A 27,960-nucleotide genomic window follows, 5' to 3' on the forward strand; every position below is an offset into this window, starting at 1 on the left:
ATATGGTTTTAATCCTTTCTCTTATTGATGTGATGTATCACACTGATTGAATTGTGAATATTGAATCACCTTTGCAATCCAGCAATAAATCCCACTTGATTGTGGTGAATGACTCTTGTAATACTTTGTTGCTTTCAATTTGCCAATATTTTGTTCAGGATTTTTGTCTCTATGTTAGTCAGAGATATTGGCCAGTAGTTCTCTTTTTTTGTAGTATTTTTATCTGGTTTTGGTTCAGGGTAATACTGGACACACTGAATGAATTTGGAAGTTTTCCTTCCTCTTCTATTTTTTGAAAATTTTAAGAATAGGCATTCACTCTTCTGCAAATGTTTAGTAGAACTCACCTGTGGAGCCATTTAGTCCTGGACTTTTTTTGGGGGGGGAGTTCTTTTTTTTCCCTAGTTTTCATTTAAATTCTAGTTGGTTAACATACAGTGTAGTATTAGTTTCATGTGTTGAATTTAGTGAGGCAACACTTACATATAACACTCAGTGCTCATCACAAGTGCCCTTCCTAATCCCCATCACCCACTCAACCCATCCCCCTGCCCACCTCTCCTCTAGTAACCATCAGTTTTTTCTCTATATAATTATGGATTCAATTGTGTTGCCAGTAATTTGTCTGTTCAAATGTTCTATTTCTTCCTGATTCAGTTTTTGGAGGTAATATCTTCCTAGTAATTTCTCCATTTCTTCTAGGTTATACAATTTGTTGGCATATATTTTCTATAATATTCTCTTATAATCCTTTGTGGTGTATAATTTCTTACAATTTCTATGATGTCAGTTGTTATTTCTTTTGTTTAATTTCTATTTATTTGAGTCCTCTCTCTCTCTCTCTCTGGTGACTCTGGATAAAGGTTTATCAATTTCCTTGATCTTTTCTAAAAAACAGCTCCTGGTTTCATTAATCTGTTCTATTGTTTCTTTAGTTTCTATTTATTTCTAACCCTTATTGTTTGCTTTCTTCTACTGACTTTGGGTTTTGTTCTTCTTTTTCTAGCTCCTTTAGGTGTAAGGTTAGGTTGTTTATTTGAGATTTTTCTTGCTTCTTGAGGTAGGCCTATATTGCTATGATCTTTCCTCTTAGAACAGTTTTTGCTACATCCCAAAGATTTCAGATCTTTATTTTCATTTCTCTCCATGTAATCTTTTTATTTCCACTTTGATTTCTTGGTTGACTCATTTATTGTTCAGTAGCATATTATTTAATCTCCATGTATGTGTGTTCTTTCCAGATTTTTTCTTATGATTGGTTTCTAGTTTCATACCATTGTGGTCAGAAAAAAATGCATGATATGATTTCAATCTTTTTTTAATTTGTTGAGACTTGTTTTGTGGCCTACAATGTGATTTATTCTGGAGAAGGTTCCACGTGCACTTGAAAAGAACGTGTATTCTTCTGTTTTATGATGGAATGTTCTGAATATATCTGTTAGATCCATCTGTTCCAGTGTGTCATTCAAAGGCCCTGTTTCCTTTGTTGATTTTTTTGTCTGATACGTCCATTGATGTAAGTAAAAGTCCCCTACTATTATGGTATTACTATTGATTTCTTCCTTTATGTCTTAATAGTTGCTTTATGTATTTGGGTTCTTCCATATTGAATGCATAAATATTTACAATTGTTTTATGTTCTTGTTGGATTGTTCTCTATCATTATGAAGTGTCCTTCTTTGTCCCTTGCTACAGTCTTTGTTTTAAAGTATATTTTGTCTGATATAAGTCTTGCTACCTAGCTTTCTTTTCTCTTCCATTTTCATGATAAATGTTTTTCTATCCCTTCACTTTCAATCTGCATATGTCTCTAGGTCTGAAGTGAGTCTCTTGAGGGCTACATATGGATGGGTCTTGCTTTTTTATCCATTCAGTCATCCTATGTCTTTCATTTGGCATGTGGTCTATTTATAGTTAAAGTAGTTATAGATAGGTATTCCTTTTGTTACTTACTGTCATTTTGTTACTTTTTTTTAATGGTTGTTTTTGTAGTTCTCCATTCCTTTCTTCTCTTGCACTCATTCCCTTGTGGTTTGATGGCTATCTTTAGTGATATCCTTGAATTCCTTTCTCTTCATTTTTGGCATATCTATTTTAGGTTTTTGATTTGTGGTTACCATTAGGTTCATCTATAACACTCTACGCATATAGCCATCAATGTTAAGTTGATAGATACTTAAGTTTTAAACCATTCTAAAAGCACTACATTTTTCTGCCCCCCCCATTTTATGTATTATATTTTGCATCCTTTTGTAAATACCTTGACTGATTTTATAGATATAATTGATTTTACTGCTTTTGCACTTTAATCTCCATCCTGGTTTTATAACTGATTAATCTACTACTTTTATTATGTTTTTATTTACCTGTGAGTTTTTTTCTTTCATAATTTTCTTACTTATTAAGGCATGTTTTAATATAGAAGTATTTTTTCCACCACCAATTCCCATAAGCCCTTTGTATTATGGCCACCTAAAGCAAATATTCTTTTCCTGTTTAAAAAAATATATATGGGTAAAAAAGCTTTTATAGAGAGCTAGGAGTAAAATGTAAATATCAACTACAAACTGAACATCTTATTAGAGAGGGAGAAGCATAATAAAAATATAATTACCTGGTGACCATTTAATGTTTTGGATTGTGTACAGCCTGCAAAGCAAGGAGAAAAATATCCAGTATTATCTCTTCCACAGATAGCAAAATAAAATGAAGATGAGCATCTACAGTGAGAATTGCAAGGAGCTGTCAGGTTTCCCAACTGTCCTGTTCTGTAAAAAAAGAGATTTTATGTAATTATACCACAGTATTATTCTTATTAATGTATATATCAGAATATCAATGAAATCCATAAAAATATGATAATTGAAATATAATTTCTTTTTAAGAGGTTTATTGAAGTATACTCATATATATAATAAAGTATACAACTTGAATTTTTTTATGTATGTATACACTTGTGAAATCATCACCACCATCACCACAATCTTGTTAACAAACATAATCATCACCCCCAAAATTTCCTTGTGTCCCTTTGTAATACCTCTGTCCCCTGGCATCTGCTAATGTATTTTCTGCCATTATTCATTAATTTGAATTTTATAGCATCTTAGAAATGGAATCATACAGTATGTACACTTCTTTGTCTGGCTTCTTTCATGCAGTTATTCTTTATATGGTCTTTGTATGTTGTATGTTGTATGTCTTCATGTCTCTTGGGTAAATACTAAGGAGTAGGATCATACAGTAGGTGTTCATGTAACTTTTTGAGAAACTGTCACTTTTCCAATTTGGTTGTACTATTCTATATTACCATCAGCAGTGTATAAGAGTTTCAGTTGCTTTCTACATTCCTCACCAACACTTAGTATAATCAATCTTTTTTTTTAATTTTTTATTTATTCATTTGAGAGAGAGAAAGATTGAGAAAACAAGTGGGGTGAGGTGCAGAGGGAGAAGCAGGTTCCCTGCTCAGGGATGCGGGGCTCGATTTCAGGACCCCGGGATCATGACCTGAACCAAAGGCAGATGCCTAACAAACTGAGCCACCCAGGCACCCTGTTTTTTAATTTTAGTCATTCTAACAAGGATATAGTAGTTTCATATTATGGCTTTTAATATTCCCTTCCCTGATGGCTAATGATGTTGGTCATCTTTCCATATGCTTATTTCTCATCTGTATATATTTGGTTAAACGTCTGTTCAAACCTTTTGCCCATTTTTATTGATTATTTTCTTATTATTAAGCATTGAAAGTTCTTTATATATTCTGGAAACAAGTTTTCATCAGATATATGATTTTCAAACATCTCCTCACAATCTATGGCTTGTTTTATCATTCCCTTAACAGGGTCTTTCAAAGAGCAGAAATATTTTATTTTGATGTAGACCAATTAGTCAATGTATTTCTTGATGGATAATGTATTTAGTGCCATTATCTAAGAAAACTTTGCTGAATCTAAGTTTACAAAATATTTTCCTATATTCTTGGTACTTTATATTTTATATTCACATCTACAATCCATTTTAACTATTTTATGTGCTACATGTTATGGACCAAAGTTCATTTGCCTACATATAGATGTCTATTTGCTCCATCATCATTTGTTAAAATGACTATATGTTCTTCACTAAATTGCCCATGCATCCTATCAAAAATAAATTATCCATTTATATGTGGGCCTATTTCTGGACTCTATATTCTTTACACTGATATATTTGTCTATACTTACACCAATGTTATTTTCTTTATTACATTAGCTAATAACTCTTGAAATCAAATAGGGTTGGTCCTCCACTTTTACTCTACATCTTCATCAGAATTCTTTTGGTTTTTCTAGGTCCTTTGTATATCATATGAATTTAAGTTATTTGTATAGTATCTTTTTAAAAAGAAAGCTTGTTGGGATTTTGATTGTGATCACATTGAATACATACATCAATGTGGGGAGGATTAACTTCTTAAAATATTGAGTCTTCCAACCCATGAACACGGGATATCTCTCTATTTTAAAATTTAGGTCTTTAATTTAGTACAGGAATATTTTGTAGTAATTATGAATGGGGCTTTCACATCTTACATTATATTACCCTTAAATATTTCTTCTTCTTGATACTACTGCTAATGGCATTTTTGTATTATCAATTTCTAGTTGTTTGTAGGTAGTATATAAAAACACCATATTTTCTTGTATAATGATCTTTTCTTCTACAGTATTTCTTTTTTCTTAATACTGTTAACAGTGTTATTTTTGACACTAATTTCTGCTTATTTGTAGGTTGTATGTAAAAATATTGTAAATTCCTGCATGTTGATCTTGTGTCCTACAAACTTGCTAAACTCATTTTTTTTAAGATTTTTTTTTTTTTTATTTGACAGAGAGAGAGAGCGAGAGAGAGCACAAGCCGGGGGACGACAGAGGGAGAGGAGAAGCAGGCTCCCCGCTGAGCCAGATGCAGGGCTCGATCCCAGGACCATGGGATCATGACCCAAGCCTAAGGCAGACGCTTAACCCACTGAGCCACCCAGGTGCCCCTAAACTCATTTTTTAAATTATAGTGGGTTTTCGATTTTCTGTATAGACAATTGTTGTCACCCTCAAATAAACACAATTTTACTTCTACTTTTCTTATCAGGATGCTTTTTCTTTCTTTTTCTTACAGTATTTTAACAGCTAGAACATCCACAATGATGTTAATATAGAAGTACTGAAAGTAGGTATCTTTATTATACCCCTGGTCATTCAATGTGTCATCATTGTCTTAGTCTGCTCAGACTCCTGTAACAAAATATCATAGCTTGGGTAGCTTAAACAACAAATATTTATTTCACACAGTGTCTGGTGTGTTCCTTTCCCAGATTACAGACCATCACCCTCTCAGCGTATCCTCACATGGCAATTTGAGGGAAGTCTTTGGTTTATTCCCCTTCTTATAAGGACACTAATCTCCATCATCAGGGGGATGGTGGTCAACCCTCAGGACCTTATCTAAATCTAATGATCTCCTTAAGGCTCCACCTCCTAACACTATCACATTGGACATTAAGGCTTCAACATATGAATTTAGTAGGAGGGTAAACACATTCATTCCATAATAATCACTAAGTATAGTGTTAGCTGTATATTTTCATAGTTCCCTTCTATTCCTAGTTTCCTAGTTTATGAGGAATAGATGTTGCACTTTATCATGGAGCTTTTTGGCATCTACTGTGATTATGGTTTTTTTCATTTTTAGTTTATTAATATGTGGATTATATCGATTGACTTTCAAATGTTAAAGCAACCTTGCATTCCTTTGATAAATCTTGCTCGATCATAATTTATTTCCCTTTTAATATACTATTCGGCTCAATTTGCCAGAATTTTGTTAATAGTTTTTGAATCTATGTTCATGAGAAAAATAGGTCTATAGTTTTCTTTTCTTACAAGTCTTTTGTCCAGTTTTGATATAAAGATAATGCAAGTTTCATAGAATAAGTTGGAAAGTATACACTCTTTTTCAATTTTCTGGAGGAATTTTTATAAAGTCAGATACTGTTTAAATATTTGGTTTAGTTCTCCAGTAAAACCATTTGGGCCTGGAATTTTTTCAGAAAATATTTAAGTACAAATTTGATTTACTTACTAGACACATATTTTTTTTTTCTTAAATGAGTTTGTGTCTTTTGAAGGATTTACCCATTTCATGGAAGCTGTCAGATTTATGGGCATAAAGCTGTTTATAACATTACCTTACTATCCTTTTAATATTGGTGGAATCTATAAAAACATCACATCAAAACTCTAACTCTTGATATTGGTAGTTTTCTCTGTCTAGAGGTTTAGCAATTTTATCAATCTCCTCAAAATTTGACCTGATTATACTTCCTCCATTGTTTTTCTCATTTCTACTTCATTGATTTCTGTTTTAATCTCAATCGTTTCCATTCTTGTACTTACTTTGGGATCAATATGCTTTGATGTTTCTAGTTTATTAAGGTAGAGGCAAGTGTCATTGGTTTGAGACTTTTTTCTTTTCTAATTAGGTTATATACATTTTCCCTTAAGTACTATCTTAGCGATATTCTATAAGTTTTGTTACTTGTGTTTTCATTTTCATCCACTTCAAAATACTTCACAATTTTTCTTCTGAAGAAATTATTTGAACACAAGTTATTTAGAAATTTGTTATTGAGTTTCCAAATGTTTGGGGCTTTTTCAGAAATCTGTTTTTAATTAATGTAGTTCTAATTTAATTTCATAATGGTCAGAAAATTTAATTCCATTATATGACTTAATCCTTTAAATTTACTGAGACTTGCTTTACAGAATATGGTTTACTTTGGGTTTCCTGTGCTTTTAAAAAGAATGTGAATTCTTTGATAGGTTAAATGTTCTACAAATGTCAATCATGTCAAGTTGGCTGTTAATGTTATTCAAATCTTTTGTATCCTGAGTTTTTTTTGCCTACTTCTATTATTAAGAGAAAAGTATCAAAATATCTGACTATATTTGCGGATTTCTGTATTTCTACTTGTAGTGTCTAAGTTTTTGCTTCACATATTTTAAAGCTCTTTGATTAGGCTCATAAACATTAAGAATTGTTTGAATTCTTGATGAATTGACCACTCTATCATTACATAATCACCTTCTCTATTCCTGCTAATATTTGCTCACAAATCTACTTGGTCTACTATCATACTCCGGCTTTCTTTAGATTACTGTTAATATGATACATCCTTCCCCATCCTTTTACTCATAATCTACTTGTGTCCATATTTGAAACACATTTCTTTTATACAACATATATAGTTGGGTCTTGCTTTTTTTAAAAAATCAAATTGGAAATTTTCTGCCTTTTCATTGACATTATATGCAATTACTACTATAATTAGGTTTGAATCTATCCTTTCTGTTCATTTTCCTTTTTATCTTTTCTTTGTTCTCTTTTTTCTTTTTTTTGCCTAATTCGAGATTAAACAAATGTTTTTATAAAATTCTATTTTAATTCATGTGTCAGTTTGGCTTATTAGCTGTGACTCTGTTATTTTATGGTGCTTCAGAGTTTATATTATACATCTTTAACTTAACACAGTCTACCAACATGTGATATATGGCACTTCAAGTAAACCCATATTATGTTTATCTGTTTTAAACAATTATTTTTAAAAAGATTTAAATAAGAAAAAATGCCTATAAATTACCATTTCCTTTGCTCTTCTTTGCTTTGTGTAGTTCATATTCTTACCTGGTATCATTTTATTTCAGCCAGAAAGACTTTTTTAAACATTTCATGTAGTGTAAGTCTGTTGTTCAAGTATTATTTACATTTTTTATGTGTAAAATTATTTCTCCTTCATTTTTTATAGACATTCTGACTTGATACAGAATGATTAGTTGACTTTTTTATTTTAGTACTTCTAAAATACTATCCTACTGTCTTCTTATCTGCATTGTTTCTTTTTTTAATTTAAATTCAATTAGCCAAGGTGTAGTTCATCATTAGTTTTTTATATAATGTTCAATTATTCATTAGTTGAGTATATCACCAAGTGCTCATCATATCATGTGCCTTCTTTAATGCCCATCACCCAGTTACCCCATCCCCCCACCCACCTCCCTTTCCACAACCCTCTGTTACTCTTATCTTTGGTCATTTGTATATAATGTATTTTTCCCACTCCTCACTGCTTTTAAGATTTTTTTTCTTTAAACTTACTTTGAGCAATTTGATTATTATGTAGCATGGTGTAATTTTCTTCATGTTTCTTGTTCTTGGTTTCCTAGTTCTGTAGGTTTACAGCTTACATGAAATTTTTAAAACTTGAACACAATTTCTTCAACTATTTTTCTTTCCCCAAGGCCCCTCCTTTGGAGACTCCAACTATACAAATGGTTGACCACCTGAAGTTGTCCAACTCATTGATGCTTCATTTTTGTTCATTGTTTTTTCTCTGTTTTCCATTGGATGTTTATTGTTATGAATTTCCAGTTTATTTAATCTTCTGCAATGTTTAATCTGTCATTAATCTCAAACATAGTATTTTCCTCAATCTTCCTGGTTTTTCATTTCTACATGCTCAACTTGGGTTTTTAAAAATATCTTTTACTGCATGCCTGGGTGGCTCAGTCATTAAGCATCTGCCTTTGGCTCAGGTCATGATCCCAGAGTCCTGGGATCGAGCCCTGCATCAGGCTCCCTGCTCTGCAGGAAGCCTGCTTCTCCCTCTCCCACTCCCCCTGCTTGTGTTCCCTCTCTCGCTGTGTCTCTCTCTGTCAAATAAATAAATAAAATCTTTAAAAAATATATCTTTTACTTAACTTTTTGAACATATGGAATACTAATATAATAACTGTGTAAACTCTGATAATATTAACATGTGTCAGTTATGGGTCAGTTTTAATCAACTGATTTAGCTTCTTATTTTATGGGTAGTATTTTTTTGCTTCTTTGAATTCCTTATAACATTTTACTGGATATTGGACCTTGTAAATTTCAATATTAGATGTTAATATTTTTGTATTTTTGTGAATATTTTTAAGCTTTATTCTGAAATGCAGCTAATTTACTCAGAAACACTTTTATCTTTCTTAGTTGATAGGCAGAGTTGATAGGAAGAGCCAGAGTAGTACTCAGTTTAGAATTAATTATTACCTGCTGCTGAGACAAGATCCTTCTGTTTACATATTGTGATTTTTGAGGTTTCATAGTTCGAGTGATGAGAAAAGGTATTATTCCCAATCCTGTATGAGTGGTGTACACTGTAATTCTAATTCTTTTGGTGGACTTAGACTCAATAACTTTCTTCACACATATCCTAGTTACTACTTTGCTGGGTTCTTAAAGGGGTCTTCTGCAGATATGTCCTCTAGTACACAATCCTGTGAACCCTAGTTTATTGGTCTCTCTGAACCCTCAGCTCAGGGAATCAGCCAGAATCTGTCTCATTCCCATTCCTTGTGCTATGACCTTAAAACTCTACTAAGGCAGTAAGCTGGAGGAATTGCAGGGCTCACCTTGAATGCTTCTCATGTCATGTACCACTGTCCTTCAATGACTGATTCCAATGTCTTGAAAACCACTGTTTCAATTTTTGTCAAATTTTTGGTTGTTTTGGTAGGAGAAGAAATCTGTAATCCCATCTTGGCTGGAAGTGAAAGCCCAGAACAATTTCCAAATATAAATTTAGAATGAAGCCAAAGGGTCTTACTTTATATTATTAATCATTTTAAAAAGTACCTACAGTTCAAAATCATTTTAAATTATTATATTCTGATTTATAAACTATATCTTTGAACAAATTTAGGTCTACAGAATAATTGAGCATACACAGAGTTTCCATATATACCTCTTTCTCCTTCTACACAGTTTCAGCTATTATTAGTAAGTTGCCTTAGTGTGGTACATTTTTTACAATTGAACTTATAACAGTTATTACATTGGTATTCCATATGTTCAAAAGGTCAAGTAGAAGGGATTTTTAAGATTTGATTTATTTGACAGCGAGAGCACGAGCAGGCAGAGTGGGAGAGGGAGAAGAGGCTGCCCACTGAGCAGGGAGCCTAATGCAGGGCTGGATCCCAGGACTCTGGGATCGTGACCTGAGCCAAAGGCAGATGCCTAACTGACTGAGCCACCCAGGCACCCCTAGAAGATATTTTTAAAAGCCCAAATCAAATATGCAATTTTGCCAATAATTTTGCCTTTTCCAGAATGTCTTATAGTTGGAATCATATAATATGTAGCCTCCATACTGCCTTCTTTCACTTAGCAATATATACATATAAGGTTCTTCCATGTCTTTTTGTGAATTGATAGCTCATTTTATCACTGAATAAGATTCCATGTATGGTGTACTACAGTTTATCTATTCACCTACTGAAAGGTATGTTGATTGTTTCCAATTTTAGTGATTATGAATGAAGGTGCTACCAACATTCACTGACAGGTTTTTGTGTGAACGTAAGTTTTCAATTCATTTGGGTAAATACCTGAAAGCACAATTGCTGAATTGTATGGCAAAACTACGTTTAGCTATGTAAGAAACTGCCAAACTGCCAAAGTGACTTACCATTTTATATTACCAGTGGCAGCAAATGTGAGTCTTTTTTACTCCACATCCTCGCTAGCATTTGGTTTTGTCAGTTTTTTGGATTTCAGCCATTTCAATAGATGAGTAGTGGTATCTAATTGTTGTTTTAAGTTGCAACTCCTTGATGGCTATAATACCAAACATATTTTCATATGCTTATCAGCATCTGTACATCTTCCTTAGTGAGGTGAATGTTCAGACCTTTTGGCCATTTTTAATTGGGTTGTTTCTCTGTAAATCGATGAGTTTTAAGAGTTCTTTAAATATTTTGGATATGTCTTGTATCAAATACGAATTTTTCTCCCAATTTGTGCATTGTCTTTTAATTCTATTAACAGTGTCTTTCACAGAGAAAGGTTTTAATTTTAGTGACATTTAACTTATCATTTTTTTCTTTCATACTTCTTTTTTTGGTGTTATGTCACCAAATGTCATCACAAAACCCAAAGTTATCTAGATTTTATCCTATGTTATCTTCCAGAAGTTTTATAGATTTGTGTTTTATATTTAGGTCTATAATCCATTTTGAGTTCATTTTGATTTAATCTTTGTGAAGCGTGTAAGTCAGTTCTGTCTCTAGATTTTTTCCTTGCTTTTTTTTTTCTTTTTTTTTTTTTTTTGCATGTGCATGTTCAGTTTTTCTAGCACCATTTGTTGAAAAGATTTTCTTGGCTACAGTCCAAGATGATGACATAGGGGTCTCCAGAACTGACCTCCTCCCAAGGACACCAAATCTACAGCCACACAGAGAAATTCCCCCTGAAAGAAATCCAAAAACTAGCTGAATACCTCCTATCCATTGGGAAAGTGAGAAAATTCTATCACCCGCACTGAAACAGGTAGGAAAACCTGAGACACACTTTTACCATAAACTCTACCCCAGGCACAGTGCCTGATAATCAGGAAGGACCTCCCACCTAGCAACTTCTCCCTAAGTAGTGAAGAGTATGGACCCCACATCTAGTGTGCCAACTTTTAAGACTCACACCTGAGTTGTAGGCACCCAAAACACTTAGCTCCAAAAATCAATGGGGCTTGCATCCACAGATCCATGAGATTGTGGCAAAGAAGAAACCTTTAATGGGCTCTTCAGATTCACCATGGCTATCTCCCCAGGGCTCAGCACAGAAAGAGAAGGCAAAAAATGCTCATCTCTATCTTTGCCTGAAATAGGCCTATCTGCATAATTTAAAAGTCACTACCTGAGGATCAGGCTTCTAGTTTAACCTGTATCCAGGGACTGATCACAATCCTCCCAGTGAAAGAGCCCCTTGATGGCCTGACTCTGATAACCAACAGGGCTTGCAGAGTTCTATAGTACTGTACCAAACAAAGAAACAGTTCTAACCAGCTATTCCCACAGGGCTCAGTGCAGAGGGAGCAAGCGAAAAACACCCATCTTTCCCATTTTCCCTGAAAGAGGCCTATTTGAATATTTTTAAAAACCAGCTGTCTGAGGGTCAGGTCTCTAATTTAGAAGGCATGTTGGGGTTGACTGCAATCCTCCCTAGAGATCAGGGAAACCATTAGATGTCACCTTTGCCTTCTCATTTCAGCTCACTACAAATTGCCAATGTCTCCCTAGAAGCAGCTTGTACATATGCTGGCATCCCCATTTTTTGTGGCTGCCACCCAGAGAATGGGTCTCAGGATTGTATGGCTCTCATAGCCAAAAGGTCTTGCACTGATGAGTCCCACAGGACCATAGCAGATAAAAAAGCAGTCATTAATGTGCACAGGAGTACCCTCCTGCAGCTATACACTCAACTCCAGCAAAGAGGGAACAGGCAAAAATAAATAAATAAATAAATAAAAAGGCACAACTCCCAGTTTCTCCCTGGAAGAGTCCAAACCACCTCTTTTTTACCTACTGCCTGAGGGTCTAGCTTCCAATCAGCCTAAATCTAGATATTGACTGTTATTCTCCCCTTTGAGACACTGAGAGATCTAGCACATTTTCAATAGGACCCACTAAGAACAAAGAAGGTAGTTTGGACAATCACAAAAATTTGAGAGACAACCAAGAACCCAAGCTTGGCTGAATGATAGGTTTCATATAATTATAATTATAGGTAAGGTTATAGTTATAGATAAGGTTTGTCTGGTTAATATAATTATTAAAAATAAATATAGCTATAAGAATTTGTTAATGGATACAAAGGGTAAAAAGACGTAAATTGTGACATCAAAACATAAAATGTAGGGTGAGAGTAAAAAATTAGAGCTTTAGTATGTGTTCAAGGTTAAGCTGTTATCAGCTTAACAATGATCCTTAAAAATATATTTTATGTAAACCTCCTGGTAACCAGAAACCAAAAACCTATAGTAGACACACAAGAGATAGAGAGAAAGGAATCTGAGCATACCACCGCAGAAAATCATCAAACCACAAGAAGGACATCAAGAGAAGACAAAAGGAAACAGGAACTACAAGACAGCTAGAAAACAATTAACAAAATGGCAATAAGTACATACCTATCTTTTTATTTTACTTTACTTTACTTTAAATTACTTTAAATGTAATGGATGAAATTCTGCAATCAAAAGACATAGAATGACTGAATGGATAAAATAAAACAAAGCCTACAGGCACTCACTTCACTGTACTGCCTACAAGGGACTCACTTCAGATGTAAGGACACACACAGACTGAAAATAAAGAGATGAAAAAAGATTCCATGCAAATGGAAGCCAAAAGAAAGCTGGGGTAGACCAAAAACTGTAATAAGAGACAAATATCATTTTATAATGAAAAAGAATCAATGCAGTAAGAGAATATAACATTTGCAAATATTTATTTATCCAACAGAGGAAAATCTAAATATATAAAGCAAATTTTAGCAGACCTAAAAGGAAAAACAGACAGCAATACAATAATAGTAGGGGACTTAAACACCCTATTTTCAACTAGGATAGATCATCCAGACAGAAAATCGGTAAAGAAACACTGGACTTAAAACTACACATTGGATCAGATGGACCTACAAACATTTACACAATATTGCATCCACAGCAGGAGAATATATATTCTTCTCAAGAACATATGGAACATTCTCCAGAATAGATAATATAGTAGGCCACAAAAGAAGTCTTATTACATTTAAGAGGAGCAGAATCCTATCAAGCATCTTTTTCAACAATAGTATGGAACTAGAAATCAATTTCAAGAAGAAAACTGGAAAATTCACAAATATGTGGAGATTTAAAAACATGCTACTGAACAACAATGGATCAAAGAAGAAATCAAAAGAGAAATTTAAAAAATACCTTGAGATAAATAAAAGTAGAAATGTGACATACCAAAACCTATGGGATGCAGCAAAAGAAATTCTGAGGGAAGTTCACAGCGATAAAAGCCTACATTAGGAAAAAAGAAAGATCTCAAATAAACAACTTAACTTTATACTTCAAGAAACTAGGATAACAACAAACTAAGCCCAAAGTTAGTATAAGGAAGGAAATGACAAAGATCAGAACAGAAATAAATGAAGTAAAGACTAATAAAACGATAAAAAATATCTATGAAACCAAAAACTGGTTTTTTGAAAAGATAAATGAAATAGATAAACTTTCAGCTAGACTTGCCAAGAAAAAAAAAAGGACTTAAACATATGAAATCAGAAAGAGGTGACATCACAAATGACACAACACAAACACAAAAGATCATAAGAGATGACTATGAACAATTACATGCCAACCAATTTTTCTTTCTTGCTTTCATCTTTCCCTCCTTTTTTTTTTTTTGCCTACTCTGGTTTTAATTATTTTATGAGATTCTATTTTCCCTCATCTGTTAGAATAGCAATTATACTTTTTATTTTTATTTTTAAAGATTTATTTATTTGAGAGAGAGAGAGCACATATGCATGAGGAGAGGGAGGAGCAGAGGGAGAGAGAGAACCCTCAAGTAGACTGCCTGCCAAACACAGAGCCCGACAGGAGGCTCAATCCTAGGACCCCAAGATCATGACCTGAGCCAAAATCAAGTCAGATGCTCAGCCGACTGAGCTGCCCAGGCACACCAGCAATTAATTATATTTCTTAAAAATGTTTTAGGAGTTTCCCTAGAATTCCCAGTATACAAGCAAGTTAAGTCTACTTTCAAATAACACCATACCACTTCATGGGTAGTGAAGGTACCTTATAAGAGAATATTCCCAATTCCTCCTTCCTCTTTTATAAGATTTCTGTCATCCATTTCACTATCCACAGACTATAAACACTTAACATCGTATCACCATTATTATTTTGAACACAAGTCCTCAATTACACCAATTAAAAATAAAAATGAAATATTATATCTTCATTTACTCATTCTCTGGTGTTCTTTGATTCTGTATATAAACTCTAATTTCTGACTCATGTCATTTTTCTTTTTTCCAAAGAACTTCTTTAAACATTTCTTGCAAAGTAAGTTACTTGCAAAGCATGTTTCTTCATTCCTTTAGGTGGACTCAAATTTCTGATTCATACCATCTTTCTTTTTTCTGAAGAAGTTCCTTAAACATTTCTGGCAAAGCAGGTTTACAATTCCCATATTTTTTGTTTATCTGAGAATATCTTCATTTCTACTTCATTTTTGAAGGACACTTTCATTGCACATAGCATTCCAGGTTAATGGTTTTTTTCAGTCTTTTAAATATTTCATTCCATTCTCTTCTTGTTTGTAAGATAAGTCTGAGATAAATAATCCTCAACCCTCTATCAGTGAGGTTTTGTTTCTTCTGGATTTTGTCACTGTTTCCTGATTCTACAGGTTGAATATAATATGCCTAGTTGTAATTTTTTTTTTTTTTTTTTGCTCCTTCTTGGTGTTCTCTGAGCTTCCCGGATCTGTAGTTTGGTGTTTGTTAATTCTGGAAAATTCTCAGCCATTATTACTCACTTCTGTTCCTCTCTGTCCTTCTTCTGGTGTATGTGTTGTACATTTGTTATACCTTTGTAATTGCTGCACAGTTCTTGGATATTCTGTTCATTTTCTTTTCATCTTTTTCTCTGTATTTTTCAGTTTGAGAAGTTTGTATTGACATATCTTCACAGTCATTGATGCTTTCCTCTGTTCTCTCCAGTCTACTGATGGACCCATGAAAGGGATTCTTCATTTCACTTATAGTTTTTGCTTTCTGAAATTTACTTCTGATTTTTTCTTAGAATTTCTATTTCTCTTACATTACCTAGTTTTGCTTCTGTGTTGCCCACTTTTTCCCATTAGAGCCCTTAGCATATTAATCATAGCTATTTTATATTCCCAGTCTGATCATTCCCAAACCTGTGCCGTATCTGAGTCTGGGTCTGATGCGTGCTGTGTTTTTTCAGTTTGCATGTTTTCTTGCCCTTAGAATAGCTTGTAATGTGTTTGTTCAAAGTCAGACATCATGTATCATGTTAACAAAAACAGAGGTAAATAGGCCTTTTAGTATTTTTAAAAACCTTTTAGGTTTTTATGTTTATCTGTCTAGGAGTTAGGCTGTGTTTATCGTTTGTTGTAGCTATAGGTGGCAGAGACCTCAGTTTTTCCCATGGTATCCTCATTCTGTCTTCCTGGTTGTCTTTGGGTTTCCCTGGAATCTTGTTATTAAATAGAGTGTGCCTTGCAGCTCTCTCAGCTGTGCTTCTCTGTTATAACACTGGATATCTATTGGTGTGGTGGTAAGATATTGTTGAGGGAAATCATTCTATAATCTTACAATTAAATCTTAGATTTTGTGTCTCTTTCCACCCCCGTGCACCTGAGTCTCTAAGCTGTGACCTTCAGAAGCTTTTCTTAGCTTTTTTTCTCCCTTCCCTTATGTTAGACAGGAACGTTAGAGAAGGATTGATTTGTCTGATTGCCTTCCTTTTTAAAGTTTGGCAGGGGAAACTCTGGTAAAGCAGTTTCTGACAGGGTAGGCTTCTGTTACAGACAGCGGACTTCTCTTGAGCATATTTCAAATGGTTGTTTTCCCTCTCCTCCTGCCCAAAACACAAGAGGATTTTTCTCTCAGTTTCCACTGTGAGCACCTGGTAGAGCATCTGGATGTTTAGTCATGAAAGTGAGTGGGATCCTCCTACAACTGTGTCCCCAGGAGATTTTAACTCTCAAGTTATTCCGTGTTCCACCTCCAGCAATTAGTCAAGTGCCATTTAATATTCAGTTCCAATGGCTTCTGCTCCCAGTAAACTACCATTCTATTTGCCTATCTCTCCACTTTCGGTGGCAGCAGTTTGCCCAGTCTGCCCTCTGCTGTTGATTTTTTTATTTGTTCAACTCTTTTCTTAATGTGAGGATGGGACTGATGACTTACAAGCTCTTTACACACTGGAGTAGAAACCGTAAGTCCTATTGTTCTTTATTGTTTTTCATGACACTTACTAATATAAAAACAATCTTAGTGTACAGACCATACAAAGACAAGAAATATAGATACCTAAACTATATTGATATATACTTACTTTTATACTTCGAGTTGATATTTTACCACAATATTTAAAATGTGTAAGTCTTATAAACACAGAGGTCCTTTTCTCCTCCCCCTTTATAGTTATCATATGTATAACATCTACAACCTTTGAAAAACTACACCAGACAATGTTATACTTCTCTTTCAATAGTTATATATATTTTAAACTTAAGATGAAAAATTAGTCTACTTACTAGTATATTTATCACTTCTTTTACTCGTCCTTTATCCTTCAAGTTTTCCTCTAGGATTATTTTGCTTCAGACTGAAAAAATACTTAATAATTTCTTTTAGAGCTAACAACCAATTTTATGAGTTATCCTTCACCTGAGAATACCTTTACTTCATTTTCATTCTTGAAGGATATTTTCACTGGATAATGATTTATGAGTCGACAGTTTTGGTTTTGTTTTGTTTTGTTTGTTTTTGTCTTTCAGGATTCTAAAGATATTGTTTTACTCTCTTCTGAACCCATGGTTTCTGAAGAGAAATTCATAGTAATTTGTATTATTGCTCATATCAATATTGTTTTAACACTCTTATTTGATAATGATGATATCTGGATCCCCTGTGTCTGTCCTATTGTCTGTTTCGTCTCATAATTTTGGGTATTAACTTTTTTTTAGAGTGTTGGTTTTTTCTGCTGCCAGTTAGAGGGCTGGATGACCAAATTAATCCATTAGAGACCAAATTAACTCCTGGCTAGGCTCCAGTACTTCTGGAAGGCCCTCACTCTTAGATCTCTTAGATCTTAGCCTTACAGAGATATCAGAGAACACGTAGTATTCATCACAGTTCCTCTCCCCAGGGTATTCTAAACTCACTCTTATCTACAGAGTATCACAGTACTGCTAGACTTTTCCTACTTTTTATAAGATTCCTGCTTGATTTCAGCCTCTTACATTCATAGTTCAACAAATGTCCTGAGTGAAAACCCAACAGTGTTGTCTCATTTTTCTCTCTCTCTCTTCTCTCTGATATCCTGCCCAACCCTATTTTTGTCTCTTTAGGTTGATGCATCTGTCACAAATGTGTGCTGATTTCTTGTCATCTAACTAGATGCTTTTTACCCAGACCTTTGCCAAAATTATCAGCTTCTTGCCAATGTCGAGAATTAGCAAATATCTCTAAAGTGTCCAACTGCAAAAAGTTCCTTCTCTTCTTAAGGGTCTGCCTTATTCCAGAATTTTGGCCTTTGAATTTCTATTTGCCTAAACAATCCTCTGATGCCTTGAGACAAATTTTTTAAACTTGATTCAGTTTTTTATAGTTGTTCTCAGTGGGAGCATTGATCTGCCACAGGCTACTCCATTGTAGGTAGAAGTGAAACTCTTATTTTTTACTTATTTTACTTGCGCAGTCCTTAGGTTTTCTATTCAAATTCTGTTCCCCTGTGTTTAGTATCAATCTCTGCCAAGTTCTTTGAATTTTTGCATGTTTAGCTTAAAGGAGACATTACTTATACATACTTTCAGATGTACTTCAGTTCTATTCTTTGACGTTTATAAAAAGGCAGATATACCAATTCAGGAACACAAGGTAAGGCTTCGTATAGACAGTATTGTTTTAGTTGTTAGCCACTTTAATACAGAATATTATTTCTTGGTTCTGAATCATTTCAATGCCTTTTTTCTTTAGTGCTTTATGCACAAGCAGCCATGTCACAAGCTACCATCATGATATTTCTGCCCTTAATATGAAAGGTGAAAGTATGCATTATATTTATTTTACATGTTGAATAATTCCAAGAATGGTATAAACTTATAGGGTTACTAGATAGTTATTAACTGACTGAGAAATACATTGTTGATTCGAATGTAAAAATCCAATATACAAAATAATATTTACCCGTCATAATCTTCATTGATCCCAGCAAGTGGTACTGGATCACAGTGTACAAAAATTACAAACCCAAAGAATATAAGTGATATAACAGATGTAACCATTATAAATCTCATAAGGGCTTTACAAGACATGTGTAACGTGGAAACAATGATACCTCCCAGAAGCTGGCCAAGTCCACCTCCTGGAAGTAAAACAAATCCTAAAAGAAAGGAGGAGGAGGAGGAGAAACGAGTTAAAAAAAAATAGTCAGCTGAAGATAGTACAGAAAATTCATACGTTGATGCAATCCCCCTGCTCTAAAAATACAGCAAACATAGATTTAAATAAAAAGACAATGAGAATGTAAAGGCATGATAAACATCTCAACAAACCTGAAACTTAAGAGAAGTACAAATTTGGGAGTAGGGCTAAAGCTATAGGCCTAATGGAATGATGGAGAAGTTTTGCTCCTATGTGGTAATGGCATCTAAGATAAACCCAGAACTTAATCCATGCAAAACAGAAGATGAGAACTGTCTTACTCAGAGCATAGTTGCCTGGATCTATACTTTACAGCAAGAGACATGCCCATGACAAGAGTTCAGAAACAGAGATTCATTACCAAAAATTAAACTAAGCCACACACTGGTTCTGTGAATGGGTGTGCAATATTAACAATCTCACAACAAAGTGGGATTTCAGAATAATCATTATGAGAAATAGTTTTCTTTTCAATCAAGCATAAAGGATTAGATAGAGGCAAGCAGGAGGAGGAAGAAGAGGAAATATAATTAGAAAATACTCAGTCATATGAAAGTAGCACAGTAAATGCATACATTGATGTAATCTCCTTTGCTCCAAACATAAAGAAGTGGCAGATTTAGATAAAAATATAGCAAGAGAAATATGAGGCCAAAAAAATGTCCCATTAACATCAGATTAAATCTATATCATTGAGGGTCTGTGGGAGACTTGTAAATAAGTAATTTTAGAATACTCAAAAAGATAAATGAAAATTTAACTTCCATTAAAAGAAATAAAATAAAAAGATAAAGGAATTAAATAAGAGCAGATGAATAAAAAAATAATAAGCCTGGACATTTAAAAATATAATTGCTAAAATAAAAACTGAAGTCCCAGGCCAGAGACATTTGAAAAGTTAGTAACTATGTAATAAAAAAAAAAAAGAGTGAAAGGAGAATAACCAAGAAAAGTAGTTAAAAGACAATGAGTACAGTGGAGAAATATGATAAACATTACCCAGTTGAACAAGGTCAAATTCAAAAGTAGTAAGCCATGGTGATAGTATGCGCCCTTGATATGATTTGATGGAAATGCCACTTTACTTCTGTAATCCTCCCTCTAAAACCCATAACTCCTGTCTAATCACTGGGGGAAAAAAATGAGACAATTCCCAATTAAGGAACATTCTAAAAATACCTGACCAGCACTCCTCAAAACTATCAAGGTCATAAAAACAATGGAAGACTTAGAAGCTGTCAAACTCAATAGAAACCTGAGAGATATGACAACTAAATATAATGTATCCTGAATGAGATCCTGGGATAGAAAAAAAAGGGGGGGGACATTATATAAAAGCAAAGGAAATAAGAATAAAATATTGACTTTAGTTAGTATTGATATTGGTTCATTAATTATAACAAAACTACCATACTAATGTAAGATGTTAATAAAAGGGGAAACCAGGTATGCAGTGTATGGGAGCTGTCTGTACTATCTTCAAATTTTTTCTGTAAATTTAAAACTAATCAGAAAGTAACTTTAAAAAAAACACAGTGAGAACAGAATAAGAGGCACTACAAAATGTTTTACAGCACTTGTGAGAAGTATAATGAAATAAATTCCAGAGAAATAATACATGAAAAATTGAAACTGAGAATGAGAAATTTCCATCATTAAAAAAAATATTAGTTCTGGGAATAAAAGAACACTCCAACTACTGAGAAGGATTAAGAATAAATAATTAAATCTATCCTAAGACATATAGAAATAAGGTAAGAAAACTTCATATCATCAAAAATAAAGAAAAATTGTAAAATCTGGCAAACGGCATGTTACTTGCAAAAGAATGATAATTTAGCTAATTCATAAAATGATAAAATTAATAATCTAGGCTAGACATGAACACATGCACTCACTCTTGAAGAGTAGGGCTAGTGAACTACCAGTGGGTAGTTAAAATCTCCTGAACAAAACAAAGGGGATAAAATGAAAAAAAAAAAAAAATTAGTCCATTGAGAGAGGACAGGATAGTAGGGGGAAAAAGAAGCAAATTGAAGAGTAAAAAACAAAGAAATATTGGGCACCTGGGTGGCTCAGTTGGTTAAGCGACTGCCTTCGGCTCGGGTCATGATCCTGGAGTCCCGGGATCGAGTCCCACATCAGGCTCCCTGCTCAGCGGGGGGTCTGCTTCTCCCTCTGCCCCTCCCCCCTCTCATGCTCTCTCTCTCTCTCTCATTCTCTCTCTCAAATAAATAATAAATAAAAAATCTTTAAAAAAAAAAAAAAAAGAAATATAAGTAAGAAGTTAAAAGTTACTTAAAAATGTCAGAATCCACAATAATGGTAAATGGATAAAGCTTAACTATTAAAAAGATTATCAAATTGGGTGTTTTTTAAAGGAAAGTCTGAAAATGAAGTACTAAAAAAAAAAATGTGCCATGAATTGTAGTTCATAAACAGGTATATACCTAATGACATTGTATAAAATAAATTATGTTCAAATTGCCCAGAAAATTAAAAATCCATAAGCAAAGTATTTTGACCCCGCTTTCTCATAAACAGAGACTTAGCTTACAACATTACTAAAGATATAGAAAGTATTATTCGATGTGAACAGTTATTTAAAAAGAGAAACAAAACCATATATTTAAAAACTAAAAATCTTTTCTCAATAAGACATGAATTAAATAAAAATATAATGATAATCATAATTAAAAAACACTTAGAACAGAAAAATAATGAAAATTACAATTAAATGTATGAGATGCTACTAAGGAAAATCTATAAATAATTGTACCACCATGATAAGGTTTTTAGGAGAATTACATGAGTCAATATTTAATTGCTTAGAAAAGTGTCAGGGCACGAAGTAAACATATGAATGTTTGAAAAAACGTAGACATTCACAAACAAATTCATTAAAAAGCAAAAAAAATACAAATAAATATAGTGGGGGCAATATTTATCAAGAAAATTGTGGGAATTGGAACTGAATCAGGAGACTTCAGAGTGTGAGAAGTAAGCTTGAAGGTAAGGAAGTTAAGAAGAGGCAAACCACCTTTTACTCCAGAATCTCAGAAATGAAGGGCAATAGGTACCACTAAAAGCAGGAGTGAGATAAAGGTAAAAACAAGGGGAATGGATGGCAATCTATATAAAATGTTTGAGCTCCAAGTCTATCCCCATCTCTGTGCCATATAACTGACCCAGGAAAAGGCCCTTGGTTTATTCAGCTTGAACCCAACAACTACAGACTTCAGAAAACCACAAACATTTGTGAGCAAAAAACGGAGAACCCAACTCAGCTAGGAAAATATTGGCTGTCAGGCTATTGCCCTAGGCAATAAGAAAATACTGGGCACAGGGAGTTCAACAATTAAATGGCTAGTTCTTTGAAGGCTACACCAAAGGAAACAAAACAGTTGAAAACTCAACCAATGCACAGAACTTCCAATCAACTTTTTATGTAAAGATTTCACTGGTGTACAGAAAAGTACACAAATCACATTTGTACATACTGATGACTTTTCAAAATAACTGTTTCTATGAAACTACCACCCAGATCAAAAATCCAACATTGCCAGAAGATCAAAGGCTCTTTTAGGCACTTATAGGATTTTATAAAATATGGATCATAAAGTATGTATATATCAAGGCTTTTTTTGTTTGGTATGATGTCTGAAAAATTCACCCATGTTTTTATATATGACAATAGATGATGCCTTCTCATTGCTGAATAGCAATCTAGAATACACATACACCACAACTTATTCACTGTGATATTGTGAATTGTGGTGCAACTTTAAAAATTCATGTACATGTCCTTCTGTAAACATTTGCACTTCCTCTAGGTATATTCTTAAGAGAGGATGTAACATGGAGTGGAATTCCTGAATGAGAATATGTATATGTTCAGATTTTCATGATACTGCCAAACAGATTCATAAAATGGTTAAAACAATTTACACTTTCACCAGTAGTGGATGAAATGCTACCACTCCACGTCCATGCCAACATGTATTTCCCTTTTTCATTTTAGCCATTGTGGTGAATGAATAATATTATTGTGTTGTGGTTTTAATATGCATTTCCCTAAAAACCAATTAAGGTGAACCCACTTTCATATGAATATCGGCCAATGGATATCATCTTCGATTGAATACTTTTTCAAGTCTCTTGTCCATTTTTATTGAATTATCCGCCTTACTATTGACAGATGTTTTTACATATTCTATTTTTTTTTAAGATTTTATTTATTTGACAGAGAGGGAGAGAGAGAGAGAGAGAGAGAGAGCACACACAAGCAGAGGGAGAGGGGAGGGGAGAAGCAGGCTCCCTGCTGAGCAGAGAGTTGGATGTGGGGCTCGATCCCAGGACCCTGGGATCATGACCTGAGCCAAAGGCAGATGCTTAACTGACTGAGCCACCCAGGTGCCCCTATTTTTACATATTCTAGACATAAATTCTTTGTAGAATATTTCTATTGAAAAGATTGTCTGCCTTCATTTTTACTCTTTATGCTGACATTTGATGAACAGAAGTTCTTAAATTTTAATGTAATGCCATTTATTTTTTCCTTTATGGTTATGTGGTTTCTGTCCTATGTAAAAAATCTGTCTTCACTAAGGCCATTAAATATTTTCCTGTGTTTTATTCTAAAAAGCTTTATAATTTTATCATTCGCATTTAGATCTACAATACATCTAGAATTAGTAGTTGGATACATAGTAAGGTAGAGGTCAAGATTTACCTTTTTCATAAGGATATCTAATTGACTCAGTATCACCAATATCTAATTGACCCAACTATTTGTTTTAAAGCTACATTGTTGAGGGCATGCCCACGTATAATTGTTTCATCTACCTCACTGCCTGACTCTGCTGTCATTGTAAATGATCGCTTCATAACAAGTAATGCCTCTTTCTTTGAAGAATACGATACTTAAAATTACTATAGTTATACCATCTTTTCTTCTGGCTAGCATTCACATAGAACTTTTTCTATCCTTTGACTTTCAACCTTTTCATGTCCTCATATTTAAGGAGTGCCTCTTGCAAGTAACATACTAGATTGTGTGATCAATCTAACAATCTTTATTTATATGTAATAAAATTACTATCATTTATTGGGCAGCAATTCTCCACATATCTCATGTTTCTGCATATCTAGCAAGCAGAATCATTGACTAATTTTTGTTCTACCTCTTCAAGGATATTTGTATAGTGAACAAACAACCTTGGATAATAGAGATAGTGTTCTCCTCAAGAACAGATGGCAAGTTTGCTTATAGTTTTGGAAAACAGAGATTGTATCTCTCCTGGAACCAAGAGAAGATACATTTACTGTCAAGTATAATAAAGATAATGTCTTCTTCTGGATCAAAAGGTAAGATTTATGCTGACATTTGATGAACAGAAGTTCTTAAATTTCAGATCAGACAATCTTTTCAATAGAAATATTCTACAAAGAATTTATGTCTAGACAGTTGATTACTGTCTATTATAAGATTTATGTTCCTCCAGAGTTGTGCTCACATTCATTACCTAACTTGCTTACACTGTGCCCTGGACCCCCAGATTTTGATGGATCCACCCTTCCCAGTCACATTTGCCTCAGTCCCAGTGCTGCAGAAGTCTTCCCCCAGAAGACTGGTGCAACCTTGCCAACACCAAACATCCCAACTCACATGTTTTAAGGGCCTCAGTGCCAGCAGCAGCAGGAGTGGGCCCTGTGGAAGCCTGAGGTGTACCTCGTTAAAACTGGGTGCCCCACCCCAGCTGGGGACTCAATACTGCCCACAACAGGTAAAGAGAGCCTTTTCAGTTGAAAGGACTGAAGGAAAAAGCAGCCAGGACACAAGAGCTGGGCACAAGCAACATACATAGGAGATACCCCTGAAGTACCAGGTTCCGGGGAACAGAGGACTCTGCACTGCAGAGCACTACAGGGCCTCTTCTTCATAAGGCCATTACTTTCAAAAGTAGAAGACACAGCTGACTTCCCTAACAAAGAGATACAGACACAGAGGGTTAGACAAAATGAGGAGACAGAGGAATACGTCCCAAATGAAATAACAGGACAAAAAAAAACCACAGCAAGAAATCTAAGTGAAACAGATATAAGTAGTATGCCTGATGGAGAATTCAAAGTAATGATCATAAAGATACTCACTGGACTTAAGAAAAGAGTGGAGAGTATCAATGAGACCCTTAAAAAGGAGATAGAAAACACAAAAAAGAACCAGTCAGAGATGAAGAACACAACAAATGAAATTAAAAATACACTAGATGGAATAAATAGCAGGCTACAGGAAGTGGAGGAACAAATTAGAGATTTGGAGAACAGAGTAATGGAAATAAATCAAGCTGAGCAGGTAAGGAAAAAAATTATGCAAAATGAGAATAGACTTACAGTACTCAGTGACTCCATCAAGCATAATAACATTCACATTATAGTGATCCCAGAAGAAGAAAGAATAGTTGGATATTCCCTAATCTGGGGAAGGAATCAGTTATCCAGATCCAGGAGGCACAGACATCCCCCAACAAAAATCAATCCAAGATGTCCACAACAAGATACACAGTAATTAAAAAGGAAAGCAGCAGTGATAAAGAGAGAATTTTTTTTTAAAGATTTTATTTATTTATTTGAGAGAGAATGAGAGACAGAGAGCATGAGAGGGAGGAGGGTCAGAGGGAGAAGCAGACTCCCTGCCGAGCAGGGAGCCCGATGCGGGACTCGATCCCGGGACTCCAGGATCATGACCTGAGCCGAAGGCAGTCGCTTAACCAACTGAGCCACCCAAGCGCCCCAAAGAGAGAATTTTAAAAGCAGTAAGAGAAAAGAAGACAGTTACATACAAGGAAAACACCATAAGGCTATCAGCAGATTTCTCAGCAGAAAGTTTGCAGGCCAGAAGAAAATCTACAGCCAAGAACATTCTATCCAGCAAGGCTAACATTCAGAATAGAAGGAGAGATAGAGTTTCCCAAACAACAGCTAAAAGAGTCCATAACCACTAAACTAGCCCTATTCTACTTTCCTTTTACTTTAAATGTAAATGGTCTAAATGTTCCCATCAAAAGACAGTGCAACTGAATGGATTAAAAATAACATGTATCTCTCTCTCTCTCTAAAAAAAGGCGGGGGGCAACTGGGTGACTCAGTTGATTAAGTGTCCAACTCTTGATTTGGGCTCAGATCATGATCTCAGTGCCATGAGATCAAGCCCACATCAGGCTCTACACTGGGCATGGAGCCTGCTTACGATTCTCTCTCTCCCCCTCTGCCCCTCCCCCCACCTCTCTCTCTCTCAAATAAATAAATAAAATAGCATTTATGTGCTGTCTACAAGAGACACATTTCAGATACATGAAAAGATGTTCAACATCACTCATCATCAGGGAAATGCAAATTGAAACCACAATCAGATATCACCTCACACCTGTCAGAATGGCTAGAATTAAAAACACAAGAAACGAAACAAGTGTTGGCAAAGATGTGGAGGAAAAGGAACACTTGTACGCTGTTGGTGAGAATACAAACTGGTACAGCCACTGTGGAAAACAGTATGGAGGTCCTCAAAAAATTAAAAATAGAATTACTTTATGATCAAGTAATTCCTCTACCAGGAATTTTTCCAAAGAATACAGAAACACTAATTCAGAGGGATATATGCCTCCCTATGCTTATTGCTTTATTTACAAAGCCAAATTATAGAAGCAGCCAAAGTGTCCACTGATTGATTAAGGGATAAAGACAGTGTGGAATATATATACAGTGGAATAAAATAATGCAATCTTGCCATTCACAGCAGTATGGATGGTCCTAGAGGGTATAATGCTGAGCGAAGTAAGTCAGAGAAAACAAATACCATATGATTTCACTCATATGTGGAATTTAAGAAACAAAACAAATGAACAAAGAAAATAAGGGACAAACAAAAACCCAGACTCTAAATACAGATAACAAGCTGGTGGTTGCCAGAGGGGAGGTGGTGGTGGGGGTAGGTAAAATAAAGAAGATTAAGAGTACACTTATTGTGATGAGCACTGAGTAATGTATAGAATCATTGAAAAATAATAAAATAAAATAAGATAAATAAAACTTGAGCAAATGCTATTACTCCTACTTTATGCTTATTTGAAATATTTCATAAATACATATAAGAAAACTTTATATAAAAACTTCAAAATGAGTACAATGAGCAGAAAAGGTCTACCTGCAATTTTAGCTGCTGTAGAGTGTGTTAATAAAAACTGGTTTTCTATATATATAGGCAAATATTCAGAAGCTCCAATAAAAACTAAAGATTCTGAAGCTTTGGTCAGAGCTAGGCATGTAAATATTGGATTCTTCAACAGAACCTGAAATAGAAATGTTATATACAAATTATTTTATTTTGTTAGGTAAATAAGAATAGATTTATTGACTCACATGTTAATGACTAATCAGCAAAAATTTTACCTTTCCCAATCTAAAGTAAACATATATATATGTTTATATATAAATATATCAAAATTTGCAGTTCACCAATATACAAATAGTATTAAAGACATGTAGTGATTGACCCATTTTTATTTGACCTCCATACTACCTATAATTTTTATTTGTGAGTCTGGCAGTTTTCTAGAAACCTTAAGGAAAAATAGATATCATTATCCAGGTGTCTAGAATGTCCCTTTACCTTAGTTAATCTATTTCTTTCCTTAACAAATCTTTTTACTTAACTAAAAAAGAAAAGAAGATAATTTAAGCAACACACAAGGAAAATCACTAGTATTACTGTTAAGATTCTATATTTTACTCCTGGGAATTCCACATACAGTGAAGTCACTTAAATGCTGCATTTTAGTCAATATTTTGAACTTATTCAGAAGCCTT

The 27,960-nt window shown here is 34.2% G+C and overlaps 1 protein-coding gene across 1 annotated transcript in view; it reads right to left on the reverse strand.

The window, feature by feature from the left end:
- Positions 1 to 27,960, reverse strand: part of SLCO6A1 (solute carrier organic anion transporter family member 6A1) — a 95,493-nt gene that overhangs the window by 35,733 nt on the left and 31,800 nt on the right. Inside the window, exons 7-9 of the mRNA XM_021695824.1 lie at positions 27,299 to 27,443; positions 18,859 to 19,054; positions 2,615 to 2,768 (exon numbers count right to left, since the gene is read on the reverse strand). Of these exons, the coding sequence (XP_021551499.1) occupies positions 2,615 to 2,768; positions 18,859 to 19,054; positions 27,299 to 27,443 (495 nt within the window). The remainder of the gene's footprint in view (positions 1 to 2,614; positions 2,769 to 18,858; positions 19,055 to 27,298; positions 27,444 to 27,960) is intronic.

Source organism: Neomonachus schauinslandi, chromosome 7, assembly GCF_002201575.2.
Source record: "Neomonachus schauinslandi chromosome 7, ASM220157v2, whole genome shotgun sequence".
Taxonomy (NCBI): Eukaryota; Metazoa; Chordata; class Mammalia; order Carnivora; family Phocidae; genus Neomonachus; species Neomonachus schauinslandi.